The following is a 17,336-nucleotide window of genomic DNA, read 5'->3' on the forward strand; positions in this document are numbered from 1 at the left end:
ACTTAGTGCATCTACTGCCTTTATCTTGATGATTAAAAAATGAAATATCTGCCTCACGTTTTCATGGATCTGAAGTGTCATCTGGCCCTATCACTTTTGGATTAAATTTCTGCTGCTTCCAGTTCCATATATATATATATATTATCCAGTCTGGCTCCAAGTTTCGCAAAACCCCTGGCGCTTCTTACTCCGGTGCGATATTCCTCGGCCGAGCCCAGCCTTAATTTATTGCACACAGCTCTTCCACAACGAAGTATTGAATACGCACTCACAAAGTCCATACGTTTTCCCTCGATTTATTTTATCTTGGCACCCAGTATTTCAGCACATAACACCGACGCGTTTCGCTGTGTACACACAGCTTTCTCACGGTCAATACGCAGATATTTCTGAGCTCAGAAATATCTGCGTATTGACCGTGAGAAGAGCTGTGTGCAATATATATATATATATGTACATAATACCAAAGCACTCTCGACAATGGTTCTAAACAGTAGTTTCAAAACTTAATATTCACTTAATTCTTCATTCAAGATAGACAACAGAGTTCGATGATTGTAGATCGTAGCGTGTATTTAGACCAAGAAAAACAGCCTAAACATGTTTCGTCACGCAGTGACTTCTTCAAGGCTAAATACGCGTTCATGTGGTCATGGGAAGCCGAGTAGCGGCAATGTACATCTAATACTTTTATTAGTAATTGGTGAAAAAGTGGTGGATATATTATTTTCACACGCTTTCAACGTTCACTGAATGATCCCAAGTCTTCTTCTTGTTCCTGTTAAGTACCTCCCCATTCAATTAGCTGTCCCAACAATGTATCCCGCTAAGTGGTGTGAGACATCTTCTGATGTAAATCGGTCTCAAATAGTCGATGTGAGTCCATGATAAGCCTCAGTGTCAGCCCTCCACCCCAGAGACGCTGACAACACTTCATGGGAGCAGACATGGAGACTTATCATGGACTCACTTGTGTCGACTATTTGAGACTGATCTACATGTTAATGTTGAAATGAATGCAAAAACAAATAATTATGACAAAATCTCGGCTACCTTTCTGTCAAAGCTTTATTGAAGTGCTGTCATGGGTCTCTGCTCATTCAAAAAGGAGTCCTTTCTACACAATTAAAAAATTGTGACTGTAGTTTCTTTTAGTGTGGCAGTGGTTTTTAACTGTTCTGCTAAAGTTGACAGTAGAGAATACAAGCCCTGTGCTGACTCCTGGCTACAAGTCGGTGCCAAGTGCCCCCAGAGCTTTACTAGAAGCTAGTACTGTCTCTCACCTCACAGAATATGGTGCATCAAAGACTATCCCGGCACGCTTCCTATACAAGTTAACTTTATGAGTTGTTTGAGGGATCATTGTTATAAAGTTTCAGAGGCATAACGAAACTTGAGGGGGCTTCCCTGCAATGTGGAGAAGTGTGGCTCACTGGTTAGAGCAGGCAGACCCTGAAGCAGAGGTCAGACCCGGGACCAGGGTTCAATTCCCGACGCGGCAAGGTCTTGAGCTCAAATGTCCATGGACTCGACAATTCTCGCTTCGGTGCCTGGCCTAATCATGGGTTCACACTCTGCAACTCTGGGCATTAAGCTTGCTTAATCTCCACAACTGCCCCCTGCGGCGGGATGCCTGGCTTTCACCTTGGGGATGCCCTGTAGGGGCTATCTCACAGGGAAAAGCCAGGACGGGTTCCCAAGGCAAGCGCGGAGATACCCCTTCGGGGGTCGAATCAGGCGCTATATAAGAACATAATAATAATGTACATGAAGAGGGCCCCCACGCTCCAGACCCAGTCATGAGCTCTCTGGCCAGGAGCCTACTATCTGTGCCAACTGTGCTCAGGGCCCCCGCCTCCGCACACTGGGGGCAGCGGGGCTATTGTTAACCACTGCAGGGCTTCAGCTTCTCATGCTTATGAACTAATTTAAAACTGTATTTTCTCCTGTTCAATAAACAATGGCAGCCATCATCCTCAAAATATGGACATTGAAAAAGTAGAACAAAGACTAGAAGGCAGGCAATCTCCATGTATTCTCCTTGGATCTGAAACAGTATCCAATTGACATCAGAACTGATCCAACCTCTCTGCCGTTCACGAAGAAATTAGCTGCAGGAAAGAACATCTAATTAGACCGTCTAGATATAAAAAGGAAGGGCAGGGTTCCAATGAGGACATGGGGAAGCGACATGACCGAGAAGACCTCAGCTACAGTTCAAATCCAGTGATTGAGTCAACTGTAGAAAAAATAATGACGATATATTGTAAAATTGCAATAGAACAGAGCCACTCTGTAACAAGTTGAGCGAGGCAGACAAACTTTGAGTTGCTACAGGACTTTATTTTCACAAATAGCTCTGATGAAGTTATATTTGAACACCTCTGTATGACCACATTTGTGTTTGTTTGCAGGTTACGGTACTGGCGGTTTACCTGCAGGTGAGTTTGAAGGGACAGTAAGTGTGACATAAAGCTGTTCAATGGCATTATTCAAAAATGTGGTACATTTCATTCCCAGACCTCTCAATCTGAAGCACTGAGCTAAGAATCGTATCTGTCCAACGTTATTCTTTTCACCATTCCCCTTACCATGGTCACGTCATCAATATTTTTACGTACCATAATTTTTTATATACTGGGGCATCTATTCATTTGTCAGGTTTTACAGTATCAAAAAACAAAAAGGTATGTGGAGGGTCAAGGGGGATATTTAGTGACCTGTCTGCTCATACCCCTAATACAAGATACAGAAAACACAACAGAGCAGACCAGGTCTGGAAAGGTGTGTAGCTGTACTAGCCGAGGTGTAACCGTGTAAGGTTTTACAGTATCACATGCTGTTACCGTGCTAAGAGAGGCAGATTCGAACTTAGGGGGTCATTACGATGTCGGGCGGATTGCCTCTGCCAGGCTGGCGGTAGCCACCACCGGCCTGACAGAGGCAATCCTCCCGACACTGTTTCCCAAATTCCCCCCGCCATATTAGTATGGCGGGGGGAACGCGGCGGACGGAAAGACCGTCCGCCGCTTTTCTGCCTCAGTCTCCTGGCGACCGCAGCGGAAAGGGCATAACATGGTGGCGGTGTCCAATGGACACCGCCAGCCATATTATGATGCGTGCAAATGTGTGCCTTTCCACGGCGGCGATGCCGCCACGGAAAGGCAGGCGGTCTTTGCTTTGGGGGGCCCGCAGAGGCCGAGGTGGGGTAGCACAGGGGGGTTACCTATGGTACCCCCCTTCATTTGCATGTACAAAGCGGCAGGCACCGCGCGGTGCCTGCCGCTTTGTATATGCAAATGCGTAAATGCATTTTTAATATTGTGGCGGGCGGTGCAGAGTGCACCGCCCGCCACAATGCTAAAAATGAAGGATGTGCCCGCCACTGTGGCGGGCACATCCTAATTCCCCCAACGGGACCCCCGCCCTTATGGCGGGCGGTCCAGGATACAGATAGGGTGGCGGGGGGACTAAGTCCGCCCGTCATCCTAATGAGGCCCTTAGTCTCGTTCATTGTACCAGAGACCACCAAAATTAAAGATAAAGCATCAGTTTGTGTCATGTGTGCCCATTCTTTTCAGAACCCTAATCTATGCCCAAAAATTCGAAAGGTTGTAGAAATGGATCTATGTGGGAGAATAGCCATGGTGAATGCACGACCTTACTCTATGCTTAACACTTCTTCTGCACATTAAGCCTAACACAACTACCTCCTAACTGGAAAATGTTTGTGTGGTGTTCAAGCTAGTTCACCCTTAGTTAAATGTCACTGCTTAAAGTGAAAAAAAAATTTTAAGGTGAAATAATGGACTTTACTTAGATCTTACTTGCCTTGCTACACCGGCTGTTTTTTTGTAAATTCTGAGACGAAAAACGTTGATCATGAGTACAGGACTGGTGCACCTGCCACCTTGTGTACACTTCATATTTAACCAACATATTTAAACCTTGACTGTCGATGTTTTCTGGATCCAAATCCTTTCATCCAATCAAATACTCCACCAGGTCCCCCACTAACCATAGATTTAATGATGCAAATAATGACCCCTTTGTGAACAGGGGTCCTGTGGAGCCAGAATCTCCTATTGCCTAGATCACTGAGCTATTTCTGGTTGGTCGGGGTTCTTCTCACCGCACTGATGTTTTAGTATGATATTTTAGCGAGGGCTCTGCTTTCTGTCCATGCACTGGTGGCCTCTTGAGGTTTTGGTGTCTTATTTATTTGACACTTTAAGTCTCCTGTATCCTATTACATTTGGATGTCTTTCTGTGATGTGATGACCATGTGAACGCTGCTTTGTGTTTCCCTCAGGAGTGTACCCAGGCTTTGGACAGAAACCTCCCAAACCAGGTACCTTTATTATTACAGTTGAAACGTCTAGGAAGAACACATATTTCCTTCAGATAATGCCATTCACATTTATGTGAGTTTGAATATGCCACACATGTGGAAGGCAGTCAATTTCAAAAGCAAAAAATGGGACCATGTTTAGTGTCATGTGCTACTTAATACTTAGCGGCCAATGTTTGGTGGCTATAAATTCATACACATAGCCACATAGAAAGGTGGGTGATCATATAGCACCATGCCTCCAGAAACTTCCAAAGTTGTGTGAGAGATGGATGTCAAGCTCTGACATCTACAGTGTGGTTTAACTCTGCCAACTGCAAACACAGACTGCTGTGTAGAGGCGCCAGCTGCAGAGCAGTGGGCTGGAGTGTTTCCTAAGTTGGAGCACTGCTTGCAGTACTGCACTCCGTTCAGTTGAAGAACTGACTGAAGCTCTGACTGATTAGTACTATGTAGAAGGGTACTTTGTAGACGCAGGTACTGTTGGGATCCTGTGCAGGAGCAGTGATAGCGGGGCACTTTGACTGAGCACAACCTCCTGTCTAGTGCGGCAGTGTTATGTAAAAAAGCTGGCTGATGTAGTGTCTAGGAGCACTGAATGAGGAGTACTTCATAGGAGTTCAGACTGAGCTGTACTGTGTAGAAACTCACTAGGTCTGCTGTGTAGTGTAAGGAAGCCTTCTGTGGTAAGTGACGTTGAGCACTGTGTATATGGATAACGTACACTCACTGGCTGGGATGCTATAGTGTGATGGTACTGCTAGTGTAAGATACTGTAATTTGTGGTGGAAGTATGGCTGATTACTCTGGTGGTGAAGTCTTTGCTTGTTCTCGGGTTATGGAGTTGGTGTAGGAGGTTTGCTGCCAGGTGAGTTAATTGGGATTTTCTCCTAAACACTTTGATTGATTGTACCATACTTTGAATTCCCGCTTGACATTAACGTGGATGGACATAACATAAACTTCTTACCTGTAGCCACAAGGAACATGTCTTGTGTTTCCACTGACCTTCTACAGCAAACATTTGGGGACCTCACTGACTATAACATTCCATTACTGTAATTCAATTTAAAATCTGCCACAGGTCCCACTCACTGCCTCGTCCATGCATGAATGGTACTCTTAGGCCTGTACCCAAAGCCATGGCTTCCATCATTCAGTCCAACAGAGGTCCATTACACAGCATCCACTACCGACAGATACTCGATGCAGTGTTTTATTCACAAACGATGGGGCCTAGAGTCGGCTCTTGCACAGCAGTGTTTCAAGCAAAGATAAAAACCCAGTAGTTGAGCGATCAACCAACCTTCCCAACATACTATCAGTCAGCACTCCTTCTTTGGTGCTTGCATTGCTAGCAAGCTCACCTTTTACTAGCAGTCAAGGAATAAGAAGTGGATTCCCTCTTCACTAGTCTGGGGTACAACTCGAAGAGTACACACCTCAATTTAGAACAATTAATGATTGTGTGGGAGAATATGCTTGATCCTTCAATGTTTCCCCATGCTGGTTCTCATCATATTACCTTACTTTAATAGATGTGTCTAAAAATATTATGACTGCGCCCTGCTCTTGTCAACAAAATGGATCCATGTGCTGATGTGGCTTCTCTTCTACTGATTACAGTAGCATTTTTGCTTAGAACACAGCAATATGGAATACTAGCATAGACTATTTTACGCTAAGAACCATCTAAAATCTATTGGATAACAGCTAAATAACTCAGTGTTATGGCCTTGCTGTTTCACCACTTCAACTGTCATTTGTCCCCAGCAGGGAGACCTGCATCATGACCATGGTGAAATGTAATGTGCTCATATAGGTAAGTGGGCATGAATGCAGACACGCAGCTTAGGTTTCTGGCAAGTTAGCTTGGCCATTCATTTTCACAAGGATGGTAAAAATTCAGCAGGCATTACTGGCACCATCTTTAATAATCTTAAAAACAACACCGTGTCTGTTATAGAAATTGTGATTAATAATAACTGAAGAGTTACTGGAGAGTTCTAACCCCAGATCCTCTTTGTGAATAATTGATTTTGAAATTAGTACTTGAAGGGGCAGCAAATGATCGTGGAGTTGCATCCCCTAAAAACATGTGTTTCTTTCAAAACTTTCTTTCCTTCACTTACTGAAGTAGGTTTACTTCGGATGGGAATATTATCGACCTTTATGAACTGAAGACATCTCTTCATTTGTGGTCCAGGATATTGAAGCCTTATGCTAATGACCTCTTTTCTTTCCCTGCTAATTGAATGAGCTTGGCCCAAGTTTTAGAATTGCAAAGACCAACGGTCTAGAGTTTCTTCAGCCTCCTGTATGCTTTTGTAAGTTGTATGGTTTTATGTGGCAGCAATCCACAGGAGTGGAAAGATTTTGTTCTAGTTAGGCTACAGAGGGTTGCACTTCCATAGTCGAACCTGGAAATCACTGGGGCTTGAACAACTGATTTGAAGTCATCGAGGGGGAGGAAGGATTTAATTTTCCTTAATATGCTCATTTGGAAGTTGGCTCCTTTAGTAGCAGTACTGATGTAATCCTGCATTTTCAAATTCTTGTCAAAGATTATTCCTAGAGATCTCATGGAATCTATAATGTGTGGAAGGCAATTAAGAGCAGTTAGTTGCTTCCTCCATTTTCTGATATCAGAGGACTGTTTGGGTGGGGCGATTAGGAGGAATTTCTTTGTTTGAGCATTAAGTTTGAAGTGGTTTCATGTCAGCCAGTTTTGAGTTTTTTGAAGAGTTGGGTTAAGAGACCGGGTATCTTCAGGGGAAGGGATTTTCAAGTACAATTGGGTGTTGGTGCCAAACATGTGATAGGGGATGTTGGATAGCTTCAGAATTTCTCTTAGTGGCTTCATGAACAGGTTAAAGAGGGCGGGAGAGATCAATGTGGGACCTTCAGCATGACAGGGGAAGAATTGGAAAGGGACTAATTAACCTTGATTCGTTGGGATCTGTTGTGGAGGAATGAGGTGAACTAATTAAGGATGGACCCAGAAAGCCCATCATACTTTCCGAAAAGTCTAGGAGGCTGTCATGTTTAACCATGTCAAAAGCTGACAATAGGTCAAGGAGGATAAGTAGGCGGTGTTAATTTTGATCTAGGATTTTAAGTTCATCATCTACTAAGTATGTCAAGCTGATTCGGTCTATATCGAGAGCCAGATTGAAATTGGTCTAAAGGTTGGAATTAGTCTATGCGGTTACCTAGTTGGATGTTAACACAAGTTTCCGGGAGCTCCACCAGGGTCAGAATATTAGTGATTGGGCAGAAGTTGTTTAGGTCTGCCTGATCTGCCATGGGTTTCTTCAAAGTAAGGATTACCTGTCTGGACTTGAGGCAATATGGGATGGTGCCTTGATGGCATTTACTATGTTGGTGTAGAGTGAGATTATGGATAGTTTGAACTCAGTGAAGAAATTCGATGGCAGGGGGTCATTGAAGTAATTTGAGAGTTGAGTGATTGAGCGTTGTTAAATTTGAAATACAAATCTGCCTGTATCCACAAGACCATAGGGTGCTGTCTAGGTGGGTGATGATGTAACAGGTGGTGTAATTCTGTGTAGTTGTTCCCACTCTGGGCGGCTGTCACAAGACGGGCCACACAGCACCTTGGGCAGTGACTGTCTCCCACACACCTTTTGGACGAGTAGCGACACTTGCATCCCCTAGATCGTGAGTATTGCTTCTACTCACAGGTTCTCAACGTGTACACCAGAGTTTACCTTTTTTGTGTACAGCCCAGATAGGAGCGTGGCTATCGATGGGTGAATACCTGGCATGCACCCTCTAGGCTCATTACTGTTAGAAATTAGGGCCAGTCTGTCCTCCATGGCCATGCTCCACCATCACATGATCAGCCCTGGGGGGAATATAAGCCCCGCCCTCCTCTCCCTCAGTGCTTGGTATCTTTAAATTTGGGTTCCAGGTGCTGGGTTGTTGTTCCTGAGCTATAGCTTGTCTGGGGTTCACGGGCTCGTGTTCCCTGGGTTATTGGATCCTGTTTTGGTTAGCCTCATTTCCTTACCCTTCCCCTCCCTCCCCTCGTTACGTTAATCAGCCTTACTTCCTTTCCCTTTTGTTGGCACCTTGCTCCTTGGAGCTCGTGATTTGTATACTTTGGTCTGGAATAGCCGAGGTACACCGGGGCTCCGGTTTACTCGGCTACAAGCAGAAGAAGAAGCGTGTGTTCGCGCTAAGAAGTAACTCTTACCGGTGCCTTCGGTTTCTACACGGAAGCAGCGCACTCGGCGTCCGTATCTTGTGTAGGCAATCCGCCTCTTTGTGTGCCGCTTGGGCGTTTTCTGCCGCGCTGAGCGGAGCTGCAGACGCTGCCGATCACGGAGGAGTGTTTACTTGTTGTTGAGAACTTTTATCTGTCGGCGTAAGGAAAGACGCTTTTGGACATTGTTGTGGGGGTTTTTTATGCCTATGGACATGGCTTTTTCCCCCTAGAAGCCCTGATTAGTGCATTTGTTTCCCGAGTGCACTCTCCCTTTCATTAACCCCTTCTGGAATTGGAAACTCCCTTCTACTTCGGAGTTTCACTCTCCTTGCTGCAGAGACCTCCCGAAAGCAGATCCTGTGTTATCCACAAGTAAGGAGATTGTGGGTTGTGTATGGTGGAGTGTGGTTATGAGACAGGGGTGAAAGGGAGGGTACAAAGAGAAATAGGAGAAATACTGATTCTGTGTATCTTGTATTTCTAGACATAGAGGCGTGGAGGTGGAAGTTGGATATCGTAGTCCAGTCCAGCTTGGGGTGAAGCATTTTGACGTCCCTTCCCTTTGAATTCCTTTCCGGCCCCCTATCCTAGACTCGAGTGTCTTCTTATGGTGTTTATTTCATGAGTCGCATTAGAGTCGGGGTAGTGGGTTGGGCATACGTCGTTCCTGCAGTGTCTGGGCCGGTGGAAACCAACAGAATACCAAGCCCACGAAATTAAGACACTGCCTGGACGAGGTATGGATGAGGATTTAGGTGGTTCTACGGAGGGAGCCGAAAGGGTTCCTACTTTTCAGGATATAATAGGGGCTGTTGCTGCATTGCAGACTCAGGTGCAAGATCTACAGCAGGAGAATGCAGGACTAAAACAGGAGCTGGGAGCAGTGAGAGCCAGAGAACAGCTGAGAGAGAGGGGACATGGTCCTGTTATACAACCAGCCACTTTTCAATACGGAGGTGGGACAGGTCAGAGAGCAGAGGGGGGTGCTCCCGTAGCGGTAACTGTCACAACACCTGTCCCTGTACCTTTGGCCCCCCCTGAGAGATTCATGGGAGATAGTAATAAGTTTGGGACTTTTATGACGCAATGTCAACTGCATTTTTTGTGCAGGCCAACTGCTTTTCCGGATGACACGGCAAAAGTGGCGTTTACCATCTCGTATTTGGCTGGCACAGCCGCGCAGTGGGCTACCCCTCTTGTGGATAACGATGATCCGGTTATACATGACTATCGGACATTTAAAGAACTGATGAGAGGCCTCTTTGCTAAACATGCGTTTATGCAGGCAAGCGATGCAGAGCTCCTAAAGTTGCGACAGGGCAGACAGGATTTGCTAACATATATCTCGACATTTAATAGATTGGTATCGGAGACACACTGGCCAACAGACAAACGGACATCCTTGTTCTATCAGGGGTTGTGTGACGAATTAAAGGACGTGGTGTCGCAGGTGGTAGATCCCCCTGAAGACTGTGCCGCCTTTATAGATCTGGTGGTGAAGTTAAATCACAGGTTGTCTGAGAGGCGGGGCGATCGTAGTCGAGGTCAGTTGTCTAGGTGGTATTATCCAAAACCAGAAACAAAGCCACCTGGTGAACAAAAAACTGCCCCTGAACCCATGGAGATAGGCGGAGTGAGAGGTCCGTTAACCATGGAAGAGAAGAGGCGAAGGAGAGAGATGAATTTATGTCTGTACTGTGGTCAAGGCGGCCACTTTGCCCGTGAGTGTCCAGTTAAACCTTCAGGTCTGGCCTTCAGTAAAAAGATAGCCTGTGTACATGGGAATCGGGGTTCAGAGGTTAGGAGAGGAGCAGTGGGGACCTACGAAGTACTGGGAGCAATAGACCAGATTCCTCGGCATTTTATGATCCCTGCACATTTACTGTGGGCTGGAAGGAGCCGTGTCTCCGTGTCAGTACTGTTGGATTCCGGAGCCACTGGAAATTTTATCGACATATCATTAGCGGATACATTGGGGATTCCATGTCGGTACAAACAACAGCCAGAGCCGGTAAGGGCTATTGATGGGACCGAATTGACCTCAGGCTCTATCACACGTCAAACTGAACCCATCACATTGTTGTGTGAAAACGGACACTCGGAGTTAGTGGTCTTTGACCTTATAGATGCCCCTTCCTTTGGTGTGGTGTTGGGAGTCCCATGGCTTCAGAAGCACAACCCGAGGATAGATTGGGTGCAACGTTTGGTTACCCTAGATTCCAAATTTTGTCTTACGCATTGCTATAAGGAAGCTAGTGAACAGACCTCTCCTTTGTCTTGTGCTGGAGTAGAAAGGATGACTATCCCTGGACAGTATTCTGCCTTTCAGGAGGTCTTTGATGAGACCCAGGCGCAGGGTCTCCCTCCGCACAGGTCGTTCGACTGTAAAATTGACTTAATACCAGGTGTTCCTTTACCATCTTGTCGCATTTATGCCCTCTCGGAACCTGAAGAAGTGCATCTCAAAGAGTATCTGGACGAGATGTTGAGGATGGGTTTTATTCGTCCCTCTTGCTCGCCTGTGTCCTCGGCTATCTTCTTCATTCCGAAGAAGGAAGGGACCTTGAGGGCATGTGTAGACTACAGGGCCTTGAATAAGGCTACTGTTAAGAATAGGTACCCTCTTCCACTCATTCCTGTGCTATTAGACCAACTACGCAAAGCAACCATATTTACGAAACTGGACTTGCGGGGTGCTTATCATCTCATTCGAGTGCGGCCCGGGGATGAGTGGAAAACGGCGTTTAAGACCAAATTTGGCCTATTCGAGTATTGCGTAATGCCGTTCGGTTTATGTAATGCACCGGCGGCATTCCAATACTTTATCAACGAGGTTCTCCGAGAACAACTGGACCGAAGTGTCATAGTCTATTTGGATGACATCTTGATTTTCTCGGAGACAAGGGCGGAACACCACGACCACGTAGCGGAAGTATTGCAGAAGTTGCAGGACAACCATTTGTATGCCAAGCTGGAGAAGTGCCAGTTTGGTACACAAAAAGTGGAATTCCTGGGGTTCATCATCACAGCTGAGGGTATCCGAATGGATCCCAGGAAAATAGAGGCTATTATCACCTGGCCTACTCCAACCACGGTTAAACAGATTCAGGCACTTTTGGGGTTCGCCAACTTTTATCGGCGCTTTATCCCCAATTTTTCTGACATCGTCTCTCCTATGACTCGATTATTGAGGAAGGGGGTTTCCTTTGACTGGTCCTCTGAAGTTCAGAATGCTTTCCGTTCATTGTTGAGGTCCTTTACGTCAGCCCCTGTATTGGTACATCCCGATACTGCTTTACCGTTTTTTGTGGAAACGGACGCTTCCTTGTGTGCGGTAGGAGGGGTGTTGTCCCAGAGGGATGCTGAATCAGGTCTGATGCATCCTATCGCCTTCTTCTCTAAAACCTTGCTGCCTGCGGAGCGCAATTATACTGTTGCAGAGAGGGAGCTGCTGGCAGTGAAATTGTCGTTCGAGGAGTGGCGCCATTATCTTTGGGGCGCTAGACATAAGATCACTATCTATACGGATCACAAGAACTTAGAATTCTTTCGCTCTGCTCGTGCGTTAACACCTCGGCAGATGCGGTGGGTCTTGTTTTTTAACGAGTATGACTTTGTCATTACTTATCGACCCGCCGCACAGCAGATAAAATCAGATGCCCTTTCCAGGATCCATGTGGAGGGGAGGGGGGAGAGTAGAGTGAAGGAGGATAGACCCATGGTCAGTGCTGAAAAGATTGTAGGGGTGACGCAAGTTGAGGATTTCCCCACTCTAATCAAACGGCACCTTCAACAACTGGATTTGGCCCCTTGGATGGCGGTGCCACAGGTGTCGATGCAGGATGGGCTATTGTATCATGGGGACCGTTTGTTTGTGCCCCCTTCCCTTCGACAGAAGGTATTGGAGTGGTGTCATTCCTCTTCATTGGTAGCACATCCAGGGATACAAAAGACGAGGGAGATGTGTCTGCGTTGGTTTTGGTGGGATTCACTGCTCAGGGATATCCAGGGTTATGTGGCAGCGTGTCCGGTGTGTGCCATCAATAAACCTTCCCACACCAAGCCATCTGGTCTGTTGCAGCCCTTAGAGGTCCCTCCTGCTCCTTGGCATACTATTAGTATGGATTTTGTGACGGACTTACCTTTGGTGTCAGGACATACCGCGATAATGGTGGTGGTTGATCTGTTCACAAAGATGGCACATTTTATTCCCTTACCCAAGGTGCCTACGGCGAGAGAGATGGCATTAGTCTTCATGTCATCAATAGTTAGACTCCATGGGTTACCATCTGCAATTGTGTCGGACAGGGGAGCACAGTTTGTGTCTCATTTCTGGACGGAATTGTGTTCGGTGTTGAAGATAGAGATAAGGTTGTCATCAGCATATCATCCGCAATCAGATGGTCAGACTGAACGGACGAACCAGACCATGGAGCAATACTTGAGGTGTTTGGTTACGTCCTTGTCCTGTGATTGGAGGGTGGCTCTTCCCATTGCGGAATTTGCGTATAATAACAGCTTGCATTCCGCTTTGGGTATGACTCCTTTTTTCTGTTCATTGGGTTATCACCCCAGGGCGTTAGCCATCCAGCCAACGGGGCGTGTGCCAGCCATAGACGATGTATGTAGGTCCCTGGGTGGGATATGGGACAGAGCACGAGAGCAGTTACAGGCCTCCAAAGAATCTATGAAGGCTCAGGCAGACAAACACAGAGTTCCCGCTCCTCTATATAAGGTAGGGGATCAGGTGTGGCTAGCTTCGCGCAATCTTAGGTTGCAGGGCTCTCGTAAACTGCAGCCTCGGTTTGTGGGACCATTCGCCATACAGCAAGTGATTAATCCTGTGGCTATGAAGCTAGTTTTGCCCAATGAATACAAGGTCCATCCTGTGTTTCATACATCACTGCTGAAGCCCTATGTTCCATCAACACAGGTTTTACCACCTCCCCCTCCTTTGTTGGTCGATGGGGAAGAGGAGTTCGAGGTTCAGACTATTTTGGATTCCCGGCGTAGGAGGGGGCGACTCTTCTACCTGGTGGATTGGAAGGGTTATACACCTGAGGATCGGACCTGGGAACCAGCTGGTAGCATACACGCTCCTCGGCTGGTTCGAGCGTTCCATAGACAGCATCCCTCTAAACCCCGTCCGGTTGGGAGGGCCTTTGGGGGGGGATACTGTTAGAAATTAGGGCCAGTCTGTCCTCCATGGCCATGCTCCACCATCACATGATCAGCCCTGGGGGGAATATAAGCCCCGCCCTCCTCTCCCTCAGTGCTTGGTATCTTTAAATTTGGGTTCCAGGTGCTGGGTTGTTGTTCCTGAGCTATAGCTTGTCTGGGGTTCACGGGCTCGTGTTCCCTGGGTTATTGGATCCTGTTTTGGTTAGCCTCATTTCCTTACCCTTCCCCTCCCTCCCCTCGTTACGTTAATCAGCCTTACTTCCTTTCCCTTTTGTTGGCACCTTGCTCCTTGGAGCTCGTGATTTGTATACTTTGGTCTGGAATAGCCGAGGTACACCGGGGCTCCGGTTTACTCGGCTACAAGCAGAAGAAGAAGCGTGTGTTCGCGCTAAGAAGTAACTCTTACCGGTGCCTTCGGTTTCTACACGGAAGCAGCGCACTCGGCGTCCGTATCTTGTGTAGGCAATCCGCCTCTTTGTGTGCCGCTTGGGCGTTTTCTGCCGCGCTGAGCGGAGCTGCAGACGCTGCCGATCACGGAGGAGTGTTTACTTGTTGTTGAGAACTTTTATCTGTCGGCGTAAGGAAAGACGCTTTTGGACATTGTTGTGGGGGTTTTTTATGCCTATGGACATGGCTTTTTCCCCCTAGAAGCCCTGATTAGTGCATTTGTTTCCCGAGTGCACTCTCCCTTTCATTAACCCCTTCTGGAATTGGAAACTCCCTTCTACTTCGGAGTTTCACTCTCCTTGCTGCAGAGACCTCCCGAAAGCAGATCCTGTGTTATCCACAAGTAAGGAGATTGTGGGTTGTGTATGGTGGAGTGTGGTTATGAGACAGGGGTGAAAGGGAGGGTACAAAGAGAAATAGGAGAAATACTGATTCTGTGTATCTTGTATTTCTAGACATAGAGGCGTGGAGGTGGAAGTTGGATATCGTAGTCCAGTCCAGCTTGGGGTGAAGCATTTTGACGTCCCTTCCCTTTGAATTCCTTTCCGGCCCCCTATCCTAGACTCGAGTGTCTTCTTATGGTGTTTATTTCATGAGTCGCATTAGAGTCGGGGTAGTGGGTTGGGCATACGTCGTTCCTGCAGTGTCTGGGCCGGTGGAAACCAACAATTACCCATTGCTGCTGACCCTGCAGTGGGGACACAAACGCCCAATCATACCCACCTGCCAATTTCAAGCGGAGGTTATGTCTGATCCTCCCTTCCACGTGGATTTCGCCCAATGCATTGACCAGTATTTCACACTTAACATATGGTTACTGCCACGCCCCGAGCAGTTGAGTGGGATGCCCATAAAGTGGTGGTGTGAGGCCGCTGCTTGACGGCCCCCTGGAGGATACTCAAAAGGCTATTGAAAGACCTCTTGGATATAGATTGTGACCTCCGCTCCCTGGAGAAGTGGTTAGCCAATCGTTCAGCCCCAACTGAGCAGCTTCACCAACAGTGCAAGCAGTGTAATGAGGCTGAAAGTACGCTCAGTAAGTACGATTATAGGTGGCGCGTGGCCCTGCAGCACCTGATGGGCGACCGTTCGGGATGGCTGTTGGCCTGGCTAGTGCAGGAGGGTCAGCAGCGAGTCCCCATAGGCGTGATTTGCAAAGCCACTAATAGGATACACACTACACAACTAGACATAAACAGGGCCTTCTGTGATTATTACCGTGAACTATATGCTGCCCCTGCTCCGCCATCCCTGTCCCACACCCTTGGATTCTTTCACTCCCTCCAGCTTATATGACTGAACGCCTTGTAGCAGGCTGAACTATACCAGCCACTGCAGCTGCAAGAGATCTGCATGGCCATAGCTCAGATTGAGCACAAGAAAACTCTGGGCGCTGACGGACTGTAGATAGAATACTTTGCCACTTTTGTTACCCAAACCTCCAAGAGCCTTCTGGATGTATTTCTGGAGGCAGGGGAGCGCGGTCACTTTCCAGACTCACTTCGCAAGGCCATGATTGTGGTTTAGGTTGTGCGCTCCTACTGTCCCCTCTCCCTGCTTAACTTGGATTGTAAGATTCATGGCCGGGTGTTGGTGAACCATCTCCTACTTCTTGTCCACCTGTTGGTTCACACTGATCAATCGGCTTTATACCAGGACGCAGCACTTTCATGAATATTCGCCAGCTACTGCACCTCAAGCACAATGCACTGTCCAATTCATTTGAACAAGTAGCGGTGTCACTGGACATGGAGAAAGCATTCGGCACCTTGAGCTGAGACTATCTCTTGCTAGTCCTTGCTGAGATGGCATCAGACCGGGATTTCTGGGATGGGTTTACACCCTCTATGCCAAACTTGCGACGTGAGTGAAGACAGGACAAGTCATCTCGGATAGATTTGATATTCGTAGGGGAATGAGATAGGGATGGATGCCCACTGTCTCCCTCTCATTTTTGCCCTGGCCATGGAACCCCTGGCCTGTCAACTCCGTTGGCAGGTGTAGGAGTGGGGCATCAAAGAACGTAACATGGAATATATTGTATCGTTATACGCTAATAATGCTTTAGTCTTCCTAGGTGGGGTGAGTGTGTCACTCCCGGGCCTCATGCGGATAAAGGAAGCCTTTGGTGAGATCTCTGGTCTCCAAGTACTGTGTGTTCCCCATACTGCGCAGACCGAATGAAGACTGAACGGACCCCCCAGGAGCCCTCCTGCAATGGTGCTATGACACATTTAAGTATTTAGGTATACAAATATACCAAACTGAAAGGGACCACAGGAGAGGAACCTAGATAAGGCTGTGAGTTCAATACACAGATCCTTACCTTTCTGGTGCTCGAACCCGCTATCCCCACTAGGTCGGGTGGCAATATCTAAAATGTTGGTCCTCCCCTATGTTATATTTCTTTGTGGCTCTTCCTATCATGCTCCCTGGGAGCTGAATTAGGGAGTTAAACAGGCTGTTGCTTGAATTGATTTTGGGCTTGGGGCATCGTTGGGTTGCCCTAACCACAATCCAAGGCCCTCTCGCAGAGAGCGGTTATGGGGCTTCTCACTTTGAGCTTTACTACGCTGTTGCACGGTTGGAGATGCCAATGACATGGTTGTGCACACCGCAACATCCCAAGACTGTCCTGATGTGTGCGGCGTTGCGAGGGGCGAGCACCTACAAATGGCTGTCTAATCCTACCTCCTGCTTATGTGACGAGCTTAGGCAGATGCTAGTAGCTCGTACCTGCTGGCGCAGCTATGTTCACTCCAAGGGCCCCATGCTCCCATATTCCCCAGCAATCATCATCTGGGATCTGCCTCTACTACACAGGGTGGCACAATGCCTCAACCCGGCTCTGTGGAGGAACGTGGAGCTCACATGGATAGGAGATCTCTATGACAAGGGCACGCTCATGTTGTTCCGGGATCTAGTGGAGGCCCACAGCCTAAGCAATGGCCAGTTCAAGCAATGGCCAGTTCCTAACATACTGGGTTCTTCAGAGAGTAATCCAGGAGATGTGGAATGCAGATGACTCCTTGCCCCTCACTTCCTCGAAACCAATTACCTTCATGTCCGCCACATGCACTTGTCATGCCATCACGACCTTATACAGAGTGCTCAACACTCCCTCTG

The 17,336-nt window shown here is 47.3% G+C and overlaps 1 protein-coding gene across 21 annotated transcripts in view; it reads left to right on the top strand.

Moving 5' to 3' along the window:
* The window catches only part of LOC147729783 (uncharacterized), a 373,027-nt gene that overhangs the window by 298,076 nt on the left and 57,615 nt on the right, over window positions 1–17,336 (top strand). For 14 of the 21 annotated variants that reach the window (XM_086954663.1, XM_086954667.1, XM_086954668.1 and 11 more), the window contains 2 exons: window positions 2,415–2,441; window positions 4,313–4,351. In XM_086954663.1, coding sequence (XP_086810789.1) covers window positions 2,415–2,441; window positions 4,313–4,351 — 66 coding nt within the window. The remainder of the gene's footprint in view (window positions 1–2,414; window positions 2,442–4,312; window positions 4,352–17,336) is intronic. The other 7 variants (XM_086954670.1, XM_086954677.1, XM_086954679.1 and 4 more) reach the window with 1 other exon arrangement.

This window comes from Lissotriton vulgaris, chromosome 2_1 (assembly GCF_964263255.1).
Source record: "Lissotriton vulgaris chromosome 2_1, aLisVul1.2, whole genome shotgun sequence".
Taxonomy (NCBI): Eukaryota; Metazoa; Chordata; class Amphibia; order Caudata; family Salamandridae; genus Lissotriton; species Lissotriton vulgaris.